Source organism: Erinaceus europaeus, chromosome 7, assembly GCF_950295315.1.
Source record: "Erinaceus europaeus chromosome 7, mEriEur2.1, whole genome shotgun sequence".
In the NCBI taxonomy this organism is placed as follows: Eukaryota; Metazoa; Chordata; class Mammalia; order Eulipotyphla; family Erinaceidae; genus Erinaceus; species Erinaceus europaeus.
The window spans coordinates 114920632-114933857 of NC_080168.1; the positions used below are offsets into that span (position 1 = coordinate 114920632).

The following is a 13226-nucleotide window of genomic DNA, read 5'->3' on the forward strand; positions in this document are numbered from 1 at the left end:
GAGTGTGTGTGTGTGTGTGTGTGTGTGTGTGTGTGAGAGAGAGAGAGAGAAACAGACAGACTGTATGTGTGTGTGTGTGTGTGTGTGTGTGTGTGAGAGAGAGAGAGAGAGAGAGTGTGTGTGTGTGTGTGTGTGTATCCTGGATCCCTTGTGAAGGGGGAGCCCCACAACATTCCCCACAGAACTCACAAGATGTGTGAGACTGCAGAGCTATATATATATATATATATATATATATATATATATATATAGCTATATATATATATATGTCCAGGGCAGCAGGGTGATGGCTGCTCTCAGCCTAGATGAGAAGGGTTGGAGGAAGGTGAGCAGGAGGAGTGCGTTGAGGTGTTTCCTTGTCCAAGACCCCAGAGGTGCCTGCCTGACTCGTGACTCGATGCTGCATGTGCAGAGAGACCAGAAGGGGCTGCTCTCTGCTTTGTCTAGTGGCCACACAGTGCAATGACCCTTAACTGCCTCCCTGGCCCAATTTGATATTCTTTTCTTTTGAAGAGAGAAACAGAAACAGAGACACAGAGAGAAACAGATGGAGAGAGGGAGACACTATAACATCATCTGTGGAACTTCCATGGTGCTCCCCTGTGGTGTTGGGGTTGAATCCTGGACCCCTCAGCTAAGAAAGAATGCACTTTGCCAGGGGAGCTATTTCCTGGCTCTCTCTTTTTGATGTTTTATTATCACACACACACACACACACACACACACACACACACACACACACACACACACACACACACGGAGAGAGATGCTGTGAATGCAGTGTCAGAGATTGGATTTGTGACCTTCCACATGGGCGTCCTGAAGTCTGCCACTGAGCCACTTCCCTGGCCTCTGTGATGACTATCTCTTGCTTTTTTTTTTTCCTTTCTTTTTTAATATGGTGCAGGGGAATGAACCCAGGGCTCTGTGGACCCACCATGCCACCATGCTGCCTCCTGGTCCAGTTTTTATTCTGTATCTTTTAAGAAAGAGGGAGAGAAGGAGAAATAGAGGAAAATGGAGGTGACACCAAAGCCCTGCTCCACCGTCCATGAAGTGCTCCCATCCCCTGCTGTCGCTGGTGCTCCATGTGGTGCTCGGGACGGACCCCAGGGTCCTGCACTTTACCAGCTGAGCTACCTCTGTGGCCCCTGTGTATCGATTATGTCTCAGTAGTGGAAGAAACAGCTTTTTCTTTTCTGTTGCAAATGAACATTTATTGAGTGCTTATAACATGCAGAGCACTATGCTAGGTTAGACAAAGGAAGACAGGAGAATGACCCCCAAGAACTGGAAGACTGGGCGACCCCCTGCCCCACAGGGCCTACAGTTTAGGAGGGGGACATTGTGTATGTACAGACACAGCTTACATCACAAAACAACACAGAAGTAGCATTTGCAGGTGCACAGCCATCTGGCAAAACTTGGGGCTACAGGAATGGAGACTGCTGGAACTACTGGCTGACCACCTCCTCCCCTCAGCTCAGTCCTGTCCACAGTTTGGGAACCATCTGCCTCTATGCTGCCCTGCCTCTGCTTGGCCTGGAGTGTGTCTGGCTGCCACCCTCCTCCAGACTGGTTGCTCTTTGTCATGTCCCCTGCCTCCATGGCTGTCCCCAGGCCCTGTGTCTGCCAGCTGACCATGGGACAAGTCCAGGCTTTAGCTTCTGTTGGGGGCTCCCGGGGAGGTCTGAGCACTTGCCTCCACACAGACCTGCTCTCTTCTGTCTTCTGAAGGGAAGGAACATAGGACAGTGGATGAGGAGACCTGAGTTCCAGTTCTGGTTCCACTATGCACAGTTGTGTGGGTTTAGACTAGTTATATAGCCTCAATTTCTTAATCTGTGAAAGTGAGAGTGGGAGAGGGACTTAAGAAATTTGAGCTGTGGGTTTTCTTTCATTCACATGGCTTTGACTCCTTTGACCTCTGACCTCAGTAACCCCACTCTGGGTGGTAGAGACCCTATAGGTAGTTTGGGATGAGATGCAACCCAGTAAGGGCTGGACAGAGATAGGAATTCTGGCAATTTGCAGAGAACCATGCTAGGGTGAGGTGGGATGAGGCTGCGGTGCTTGAGACCACCCCAGAGTCACTCAAAGCTTGGAGACACTCAGTCCAGGAGCACAGCCCCTGAAGACACTTTGGTCTCAGATTCAACCCCTCCCCCAGTTGTGAAGCAACTTAGCTATCCCCAGCCCAAGGTGTGTGTGGGGAGGAGGGCTTGTGAGCATCACCTCCATAGCTCTGAGGGGGCCAGGGCAGCCTCTTTCTACCCCAAAGGGAGCACTAGGCAAGAGAGAAAAGACCGAGGGAGTAGATGGACTCACTCTGCACACAGGGTGGGGACCTCAGTGCACTAGGGAGGGGTGTGTGGTTTAGAGCACCTTGGGGCAGAAAGAGCCTTGACAGCATGGCTGCCAAAGAGAGTATCAGGGCTGGAGGTGTGGTTCTGGGGCTAGGTATGGTGGGGTGGGCTGGGGTGGGGTGGGGTGACTGAAGGGCTTGGGGTGGGGAAAGGGAGGGAAGACCAGCCAGGGTGTGCTCCGGCTTTCCAGAGGCACCAGGATGTCCGAAGTCTTTCCTCTGTCTGCTCTGGTGATGGGGGTGGAGGGTGGGGAGGGCTCCCAGTACCCTCCTTTGTCTTGACCACTAACCAAAAGAGGCAGGGGAGGCTGGGCTCAGGTCCCTTCTGCATCCTCTCCCCAGGAAGCAGACATAATGATACAGTTCTCATCGTAGGTGCTGATGGCATGTGGAGTTACAGTTCACACAGCATCCGGACATGCATCAGCTCACTTAATCCCACTTAATCTCATTTGCGAACCATTGCACTGGCCTGGAAATGGACCTGCCTCTGCCTGGACAAGTCATTTCCCTCGTTGGGCCCCTGGGAGTGCAAGGTTGCTCTCTCCCCAACAACTAAAGGGAGGAGGGGGAGAGTGGCAGATGGGGGGGTAGGAAGAGCTGTTGGGGGACGTGTGGAGGGGCAGGGATGGGTGCTGGAGGGGGTGTTGCCTTGTGGTGCCTGGTGCCTGGTGCCTGTGGTTGCGTGCCTGGGTGCCTTGCCCAGCCAGCTAGAGGTGTGAGGCACATGGGCCTAGCCACTTGCGAAACGGAGTGTCTCCTTTCAAAAAGTGTCTAGTTGCAAATCTCCCCCTGCCTTGAGACAAAGGCCTGGGGCATACAAAGGCCTCTTGTTTTCTCCACCACAGTGGAGGCTAATCTCTGGGTCTGGAACCGCACCCCCCCCCAGATGGGGAGGGGGTCTTGTGCATATATGTGCAGCCTGAGTGCATATACCTGCTGTGAAGTGGCCCCCCATCCCTAAGGGTGGGGGTGGGCTGAAAGGAGGTCCCAACTCTCCTTTCCTCAGAGGGGTCACTTCTGGGGCTATTGTTCCGTGGTTAGTACCTGTCTGCCTGGAGCCACCCTCCCACCCCTCAGACTCCCACTGCAGCTTGGGGGAAGTTTCTAGGAGGGGAGGGGTTCTGGGGTGCCTGGCAGGACTCATCTGCTTCGGGGGACGTGGATTTATTGCAACTGGGGAGGAAGGGTCACAGTTGGAATGAGAGGCCACCCTCCCTTGCACGCAGGCACCCCCACAGGCACATCTGCTCACGCCTGGGGAGGCACCCACAGTTCCGCCCTGGGGGTAGGGTCGCTGGGGGTGAACACACACCAGCAGGCCTGTGCGGACCCCACCCGCCAAGATGGGCGCACACTGCTCTCCCACCCCACGCAGCGCCCCACCAGGGGCCGGCTCTCTAGAACCTCCCGCTGCCTGCTCGCGGTCGCCCGCACTTCCCAGGCCCAGGCTCAGAGCAGCTATGGCCGGGGCGGCGCGACCTGGGGCTGCGGAGCAGGGTCGAGACGGGCGGGGGGCTCAGGCCTTGCTGCCGCGGGGCAGGCTCTGCGGCGAGTGCAGCTCCACAGACTGGCGCCGCCGCACCTCGCGCTCCTCCCAGTCGGTGTCGGGCTCCAGCCCCTTGAGCACCGCCAGGCGCTCCGACAGGCTCTTGGAGGTCGGGAACAACACGTAGTTGTAGAGGAGGGAGCCCAGGATGGCCCCCACCAGGGGTCCGATCCAGAAGACCTGGGGGCGAGCGGAGACGGACGCTCAGGTCCAGGCCGGGGGACGCACCCACCAACACCCCCAAAGTGCTCTCTGACGCTCAGGTTCCTGTCGTTAGGAACAAACTGCTGGGAGAAGGCTTGCTGGGGTGGTGGTGGGGGGGTGAGGCGGAGGGTGCATTTGTGGGTTCTTGTCCCCTCCTTGCCTTAGTTTCCATTCATTGCTGTAATACCTACCTCCCGGGTGGTTGTGAAAACTAACCAAGCGACTGTTTGCACAGCACTTAGAACAAGACCTGACAAACACTAAGCACTAGACAAGCACGAAGTTGTAAAGTGTGTGCTGGTGGGAGAGGGAGCACCCCTGTAGGGTACCCGCATCGCCCCCTGCGGAATCCAAGCTCCAGCCCTAGGCACAAGGGAGACGCTATGCCAGTGGGACATGCTGTGTGTGTGCCTCTGTGCCACTGTGAGTGTGGAGGAGTAGGTGGCCTGGAGCGGGAAAGCTGCACATGCATGAGCCCCCCCCCCACCTAAATAAATCACTAAATAAAATATAAAACATAAAATAAAAATAAAATAAACAAAAGCGTGTGCACTCGCTAACGTAAACATCAGCAAGTCTCCAAGGTTCTAAGACACCAGCTTTCACTCCCTTAACCTCACTTAATCCTTCCCTAAGGCCGAGGAGGCAGGAACAGCGATCCTCACTGACATGTGGAAACTGACATGTGGAAACCTTTGACCTAAGCCCCTTCCTAAGCCCCCACCCACCTCCACCCATCTCCACCCCCACCCCAGAGGACGGTGAAGGTTTAGGGCAAGGAGGCTCATCTCCCACCTCCCTTGATGGAGAGGGCTCCTGGGGGTGGAGGGGGGAGGAGGGCAGGGGAATTTCAGCCATTACCCAGTGGTCATCAAACTTGCCGGTGACTACGGCTGGGGCCAGGGAGCGGGCAGGGTTCATGGAGCAGCCGGTGTAGTAGATCTGCAAGAAGAGATGGGGGTGGTGTGGGGGACTGTGGGGGGCCAGGGATACCTGCTCTCTTTTTAAAAAAATATTTGTTTATTTTATTTATTATTGGATAGAGACAGAGAGAGATTGAGAGGGGAGAGGAGATAAGGGGGGGGGAATGAGACAGAGACACCTGCAGCCCTGATTCACCACTCCTGAAGCTCTCCCCCTGCAGATGGGGACCAGGGGCTTGAACCTGGGCCCTTGTGCATTGTACCATGTGTACCACCACCTGGCCCCAGGATCCCTGTTCTCTTTCTCCAGAGTTTGGCCTCAACCCAGAGGGAATCCACACGCTGGTGATTTCAGTCCATGCTCTGTTTACAGGACTCTGGGCTCATTTATTTTTTGGGGGGGGTTGAGTGGGATGGGAGTTGAGGAGGCAAGACACCTGTCCCTTTGGGATCTGTGCCCATCCACCCCTCTGAAGTGCCTCCGTGTGTCTATCCCTCACAGGAATGCCATGTATCTCTGCCCCTCTGGGGGTCCTGGTGTCTGTTCCTCTGGGGAGCGTGGAGCTGGCAGCCATCACTCACCCCAAGGAGGTGGCCCAGTGTCACAGACAGTCCAATGGAGAGGGCCGGGGCACCCAGGTTGTCCTCACGGCGCTCGTCAGTGGAGGCGAAGATGCAGAGCACTAGCTGCAGGGTGAGGAAGAGCTCCACGGTGACGGCCTGGCCAGCTGTCGTGCTGTTGCTGAGCTGGGGCAGAGAGAGGACACCCTGAGCACCTGCCCTACATTGGCAACCCCCCCCCCCAGGCCTAGGCCCCATGGAGGCTTCCAGGCCAGCACCAGGCGCCAGGACACCCCGACCTTCCGCTGCTCTTAGCCCACGTCGCTGATGCTTTTGCCTGGCCAGAGCCTGAGGTTGGGGATGGACCTGGGGCTGAGCAGGAAAACTGAGTCCCTTAGACTCAGGGCCTGGGGCTGAATGCCTACACTGTGTTGAAAAGGTGGAGAGTCATCCTAGAGAACAACAAGGGAAAAAGTTTTGTTCTAGAGCCTCTTTCATGTGCAGTTTCACAGTCTGGGACACTTTTTCATTCAAACACACGCACACGCACACACACACACACACACGCGCGCGCACACACCATACCACAGCACCAGAACCTCCCCATGTGCTTTGGTACCTCCCATGAGGTGCTGGGGCTAAAGCTTGGGTTGCATACCTAGCAGAGTATACACATTACCCAGTGAGCTCTCTCTCTAGCCCAGGGAGGAGTTTCGATTGCAGCAGGAAGTGCTAGGCTAGGTGACAGGAAAGCCTTGGGGGTCAGGTGGTGACACTGCCAATAAAGTACATATGGACCTGGGTTCAAACCCAACCTGTCCCCACCTGTAGGGAGGAAGCTTCACGAGTGGTGGAGCAGTGCTGCAAGTGTTTCTCTTTTTCCTTTTCTTTCCCGTCTTTCTTTCTGTCTCTATTATAATAGGAAACAGTAATAATTTTTAAAAAGAAAAAAATGACTTCTGGGGGCAGTGAATTCATTGTGCAGGCACTAAACCCCACCATAAACAAATGCATAAATAAACAAAAAGGAAGGCTTTGCTCTCTGTCTTGGCTACAGATCCTTCTGTGACAAGAGGTGTGTGGCTTCTTCCTGTGCTGAGAGGGTTCCCGGAGACCTTATCTGGGGACCTGGGCCTAGAAATGGACCTACTGTATTGCACCCCCGCCCCCACAATCCAGCAGATTGTTCTTTCCTCTGATCTTTGTCCCCCACGACTTAGCCTGCTTCCCAGCATGCTTTGTATCTCAGCTTGCCTTCAGGTTTTGCCCCCTGAATCCCACTGTGGAGATGGGGGAGGGGGTGCAGAAGCTCTGAGATGAGATGCCGCCACACCCATGTGGGGTGTCCAGAGTCCCAGCAGACCCTGCTTTGGGTGACAAGAGAACTTGGGGTCCAGCGGAGAGGTGATTTCACAACTGAGCTGCACCCAGCAATGGGCTTTGTCACCTGTACCCTACACCCTGCCCTCTGGAGCTGGGCGCCTCACCGGATGAAGGTGTGATAATTGGCAGCTACCACACTCCTCCAGGGCCTGAACCCCCACCCCTACCTGGGTCCTAACCTTCCAGCTGGCACCCTTGGATCTCTCTGGGATCTGAAGTGAGTCCAGCTGTTGCCACTGTCAGAAGTTCTAGTGGGAGGCAGTAGAAGGAGGTTTGGGGCTGGGAGATACATAGCTCACCCAGCTGCGGACATACCCTGACGTGTGGAGGCTCAGGGTTTGAGCCTTAGTGGCACAAGGGAGCAACAGGGGCAGCACTGCCCATGGCAGGTGGAGTGATACTGTGGTCTCTCCCTTTTGACTATTTGATTAATTGGATAGAGACAGAAAACTTAAGAGGCAAAGAGAAGATAGAGAGGGAGAGAGACACCTGCGGTACTGCTTCACCACTCATCAAGCTGCCCCCCCCCCCGAGAAAATAGGCTCAGGGTGGCTGCTTGACATATGTGTGAGTCCGGATTCATTTCTCAGGGGTAAGAGAAGAAAGAGATTGAGAGATAGCCCAATGAGTAGTGTGTCAGACTTCCGCGCAGTGCTCTGGGTAAAAATAAAAAGGAGAAAGGAAAAGAAAGGAGGAGCCATATATTTATTTATTTTTTCTTTTTATTATACTTGACAGGACGGAGAGATTTTGAGAGGGGAGGGGTGATAGAGAAGGAGGAAGATAGACACCTGCAGACCTGTTTCACTGCTTGTCAAGTGCCCCCCCTCCAGGAGGGGAGAGAGGGATTGAACCCAGGTCCTTGTGTGCGGTGATATGTGCACTTAACCAGGTGCACTTACCGCCCAACCTCCAGGAAGGAGCCATTTTTTGAAAGAGATTTGGGAGGTTCCTGATTTGTTCTGGGACCCAGTTTACTTTGCTTCTGTCCTCCTGTGAAGCGAGGGTAACAGAACTGATTCCAGAGGCCTGTGTGAGGGCTGGGGCTAATCAGGGCAGCAGGCCAGCCCCATTTTGCTGGCTCTGGGCCTCTCCATGGGAGACGGTACAGATGTGAGGTCTGTGCCAGTGTGGAGTTTGTTGTCAGGTGCTGACACTTCCTGGGAATGGGTTAAATGCTGAGCTCAGTTTGCAGTCAGGGTTTGGGGTAGGGGTCAGGGGATGGACTCCCAGAGCTCACCCCACAGTGCCATGCCACCCTCACAGACCCACTGCAGTCATTCCCTGCATTCATTCCCTGCTCCAGGGGAACACTCCCTTCCTCAGGATGGACACTGCCATGGTTTCTCCAGCCTTATCTTGGCCCCACACTCCCAGCCTCATCATGCTTTCTTTCCTTTTGCCCCACCAGCAGGATTCCACTGCTCCTGGCAGACCCCATAATTTCAGATATATATATGGAGAGAGAGAGAGAGAGAGAGGAGAGAAGCACCATAGCACTGGCACATGGAACTCCCTTCAGAGCTGTGCGTGGTGCTGGGGCTTGAACCTAGGTCTTCTCACATGGGGAAGTATGCACTCTACTGGGTGAGTTATTTCCTAGTCTCATATTTGTTTATTTATTTGAAAGAGGAGAGAACTAAAGCACCACTCTGGCACACAAGATGCCAGGGACTGACTTTAAAACTTCATGCTTAAGAGTCCCATGCTTTGCCCACTGTGCCACCTCCAGGGCTACCAACGCTTTCCATTTTGAAGACGTTCCCCAGTTGGAACTTGCTGTCCTGAGTTGAGGTGGGGGCAGAGTGTTGAGCCAAAGGGATGCAGACCATCTCCCTGCCTGGGCCTTGCACAAATCCAGGAGAGAGGAGGGTGGAGTGTGGAGGGGTAGAGTGCTGCTGTTACCTCTCCCAATCAGCCCAGAGTCAAGTGACCAGTCGTCTGCTCACAGGCTCCAGGGGCCGTCCCCAGTATCTGGAGATAACCTTGCCCCTTCCACTCCTGCTTCCATGCTTTCTCTGCTATTGACAAGCTAGAACTCTTGTCCTGTCCTCCTCTCTCGGTCTCCTTTGTAAAGTAAGGCTTAGATGGTGGCTGAGAGAGTGGATGTGGGTCGTGGGTTTTGTTGTCAAGCCTAGTTTGTATTTGAATAATCTCCCTGGACTTCTATGTCTTAAAGGATATAAAAACTCTGAGCCTCAGTTTTTATATCTTTTAAGACATGTATGTGCCCCTTCTTAACTAATAAATAGGTGCATCTTGGATTAAAAAAGCAAGCATGAGTTCCCAAGTTCAAGTCCCAGCACCACATATGCCAGAATCATCCTTTGCTTCTCTTTCTTTTGTAAGTGGATAGACAATTCTTATTTTTGTTACTGTCACCAGGGTTCTTTGTGGAGCTCAATGGCAGCCATTTATCTATTTATTTATTTAATTTAAAAATTATTTATTTATTTATTCCCTTTTGTTACCCTTGTTTTATTGTTGTAGTTATTATTGTTGTTGTTGTAGTTGGATAGGACAGAGAGAAATAGAGAGAAGAGGGGAAGACAGAGAGGGGGAGAGAAAGACAGACACCTGCAGACCTGCTTCACCGCCTGTGAAGCGACTCCCCTGCAGATGGGGAGCCGGGGGCTCAAACCGGGATCCTTAAGCTGGTCCTTGTGCCTTGTGCTATATTTACTTATTTATTTATTTATTAATTATTTATGTCTCCAGGGTTATTTCTGAGGCTCAGTGCCTGCACTACAAATCCACTGCTCCTGGAGGCCATTTTCCCCATTTTTGTTGCCCTTGTTGTTGTTATTGTTGGACAATACAAAGAGAAATAGAGAAAGGAGGGGAAGACAGAGTGGGGAGAGTGAAGCAACGCCCCCTGCAGGTGGGGGATCCTGGGGCTTAAACCAGGATCCTTACTACAGTCTATGCGCTTCTCGCCGTGTGTGCTTAACCAGCTGTGCTACTGCCAGGCCCTAATTTATTTATTTGTTTTTAAATATTTATTTATTCCCTTTTGTTGCCCTTATTGTTTTATTGTTGTAGTTATTATTGTTATTGATGTTGTCATTGTTGGATAGGACAGAGAGAAGTGGAGAGAGGAGGGGAAGACAGAGAGGGGAAGAGAAAGATAGACACCTGCAGACCTGCTTCACCGCCTGTGAAGCGACTCCCCTGCAGGTGGGGAGCTAGGGGCTGGAACCGGGATCCTTATGCCAGTCCTTGTGCTTTGCGCCACGTGTGCTTAACCCGCTGTGCTACCACCCAGCTCCCTATATATATATATATATATATATTTTCTTTTTTTCTTTTAACCAGAGCACTGCTCAGCTCTGGCTTATGGTGGTGCAGGGGATTGAACCTGGGACTTGAGGGAGCCTCAGGCATGAAAGTCTGTTTGCATAACCATGATGCTATCTACCCTGCCCAATATATTTATTTTAATTGGCTAGGACAGAGAGCAGTTAAGAGAGGAAGGGTTGTTAGAGAGGGAGAGTAAAAGGAGACTCCTGTAGACCTGCTTCAGCGCTCATGAAGTGTCCCTCCTGCACGTGGGGGAGTTGGGGCTTAAGCATGAGTGTGTTTAACCGGTTATGCTACCTCCCAGCCCCTTGATTTTTAATTTTTTTTAAAAGGCATGTCCACCCCTACCTTACAGCAAAGACTGTCATAAGGAGCAGCTACTATAACACCTGCACAGGGCAGATGCTGAAGAAGAGGTGGGTCGTGGGTGGGTGAGCTAGTTTGAGCCCAGCCCCCACTGCACTGAGGGAGCTTCAGTGCTATCATGTCTTTCAGTCACCCTCCCTCTATTTCTCTCTTTTCTTTCTTTTTTCAAATTTTTGCTTCTTCCCCACTTTTGTTGCCCTTGTTGTTTTATTATTGTTGTTATTGATGTTGTTGTTGTTGTTGGATAGGACAGAGAGAAATGGAGAGAGGAAAGGAAGACAGAGGGGGTAGAGAAAGATAGACACCTGCAGACCTGCTTCACCGCCTGTGAAGTGACTCCCCTGCAGGTGGGGAGCTGGGGGCTCAAACCGGGATCCTTATGCCAGTCCTTGCGCTTTGTGCCACGTGTGCTTAACCCATTGCACTACCGCTGGACTCCCTATCTCTCTCTTTCTATTTGAAAAATTTGTTGGCCTGACAGCCAGGCGGTGACACATCATGTTAAGCGTACACAGTACTATGCACAAAAGACTGATGCAAGGATCTGGGTTTGAGCCCCCGCTCCCCACTTGCAGCAGAGACACTTCGCTAGCTGTGAAGCAGGGCTGCAGGTGTCTGCCTTTCTCTCTCCCTCTCTGTCTCCTCCTCCTCTCTCAATTTCTCTCTATCCTGTCAAATAAAATGGGGGTGGGTGTGGGGAATGGTTGCTGGGAGTGGTAGATTTGTAGTGATGGCACTGAGCCCCAGAGATAACACTGGTGGCAATTACAACAAAAACAAAACAAAACAAAACAAAACTGTTGGCCTGGAATGGTACAACTCCATCAACAACAAAAAAGAACATTGAAGAAAAGGAAAAGAAGAAAGAAATGGTGAATGCTTCCTATCATACCTATAAAGCTCACACATTAACCATGAGCAAGGACCCAGGTTCAAGCCACCAGTCCCCACCTGTAGGGGAAAAGCTTCACAAGTGGTGAAGTTGTGCTGCAGGTCTCTCTCTCTCCTTCCCTTTCTCCCGCTCCCTCTCTCCTCCCTCTTTTCTCTCAATTTATCTCTGTCTGAATAAAAGCAAAACAAGACATAAACAAACAAACAAAACCCCAACGGTCTCTTTGAGGTCCCTCATAGCTATGAAGTGTGTCTGCTCTGGGATCCTGCCCTCTACTGGGTTCCAGCCTGTTCTCATTGTAAACAGGCATCAACCAACAGATGCCCTGCCACCGCTCTTCCTCCATGAAGCTCAGCACAGAAAGTTCCAGCAGACCGTGGCTGCTTCCCCTGCACCATCGCGCCAGGACTCTACAGCCTCTGTGTTCCTGGTGCCTGCATCATTTCCCTCTCTCCCTCTCTTCTGTGCTCCCCTCTGCATTCTGACCCAGAGCCCATCCTTTGCTAGGCCTCCCTCACCCCCCAGACCTGCCTGTGGCAGAAGTGCTGGGTTCTGAGTACTCACTGCATTGACAGATAGGTCTCCTCGTATGCTTGGCGGTGTGACCTCATGGAGCAGGGCAGCCCCAGCGACAGCCCCCAGCAGCTGGGCGGCCACATAGAAGGCGGCTCGGAGAAAGGAGATGTGGCAGCCCACCAGGCATGCCACGGTCACAGCAGGGTTGATGTGGGCCCCACTGATGTGGCCCAGCATCTGTACCAGGGTGCCAATGGCCAGGCCAAAGGCCATGGCGATCTGCAGCACGCTGGGCAGGGCCTGGGGCCAGTTGAGGGCCGAGCCCAGGCCGAAGAAGACAAAGAGGAGCGTGGCCAGGAACTCTGTGAACACAGCCCTGGAGAAGGCTATGGACCGCAGCTCCCACATGCTGTGGAGCCCCCCACGCCGACCCAGGGGTCTCAGGGGCAGGAGGCTTGTGGACTTGCACGTTCTCCCCCTCTCCCGTTTTCTTTCTCTCTGAGTCTCTGGGGAGGCTGGACAGTAGGCATTTATAGGGCCCTTCCAGCCTGCGTTTGGACACGTGGGCTGGATGGAGGTGGGGTTTAGGCCAATTCCCCCACTTTCTGCCCCCAGTCCCCACTCCTGCCCTATCACCCCATCTTGGCCTTCACAGCTGACTTAATGTTCCCCATTAATGAGCTCCAGATAAGGACTGACGTCCCCTGATTTTCCGTGTTTGTCCCTTTGGTTACCCCAGGATCGATGCCCCAGGGCTTACTACCCTATCCTCCAAGGGTTTTGTAAATGGAAACCTTTGCCCTAGATGGAGCCAAAGCCCTGCCTCCCCCCAAATCTGGATGAGAGAGAAGATGTCAGTGATGCCCCTCACACTCACGCTCTTCCTGTTATTGACCTGGGATCATTCCTTCTAGCCATGGAAGGAAAATTACTGGTTGACATGTGATGGGTCTTTTGAGGCTCATTGGCATCTCTCCTGTGCTTTTTTTTTTCCCTTGCAATTAATCACTCACAGGGTATTGAACTTGCCTCCTGCCTGGAACCCCAAATAGCAGCTCCTATGCCCTGAAGCGTGTGTGTGTGTGTGTGTGTGTGTGTGTGTGTGTGTGTATTCACAGGCATTGGCGCTCTGGCCCTAGGTAGTTGGGGTTCACTGAGGAAGCTGAG

General features: G+C 52.9%; 1 protein-coding gene across 1 annotated transcript; it reads right to left on the minus strand.

Annotated features, from left to right (window-relative positions):
• Nucleotides 1-3516: 3516 nt before the first annotated feature.
• AQP2 (aquaporin 2) lies at nucleotides 3517-12563 on the minus strand. Its single transcript, XM_007528493.3, has 4 exons — nucleotides 12108-12563; nucleotides 5624-5788; nucleotides 4980-5060; nucleotides 3517-4094 (listed from the first exon to the last, which is right to left on the minus strand). Exons 1-4 carry the CDS (start codon nucleotides 12465-12467, stop codon nucleotides 3885-3887), a joined length of 816 nt encoding a protein of 271 aa, XP_007528555.1. The 5' UTR covers nucleotides 12468-12563; the 3' UTR covers nucleotides 3517-3884.
• Nucleotides 12564-13226: the final 663 nt, after the last annotated feature.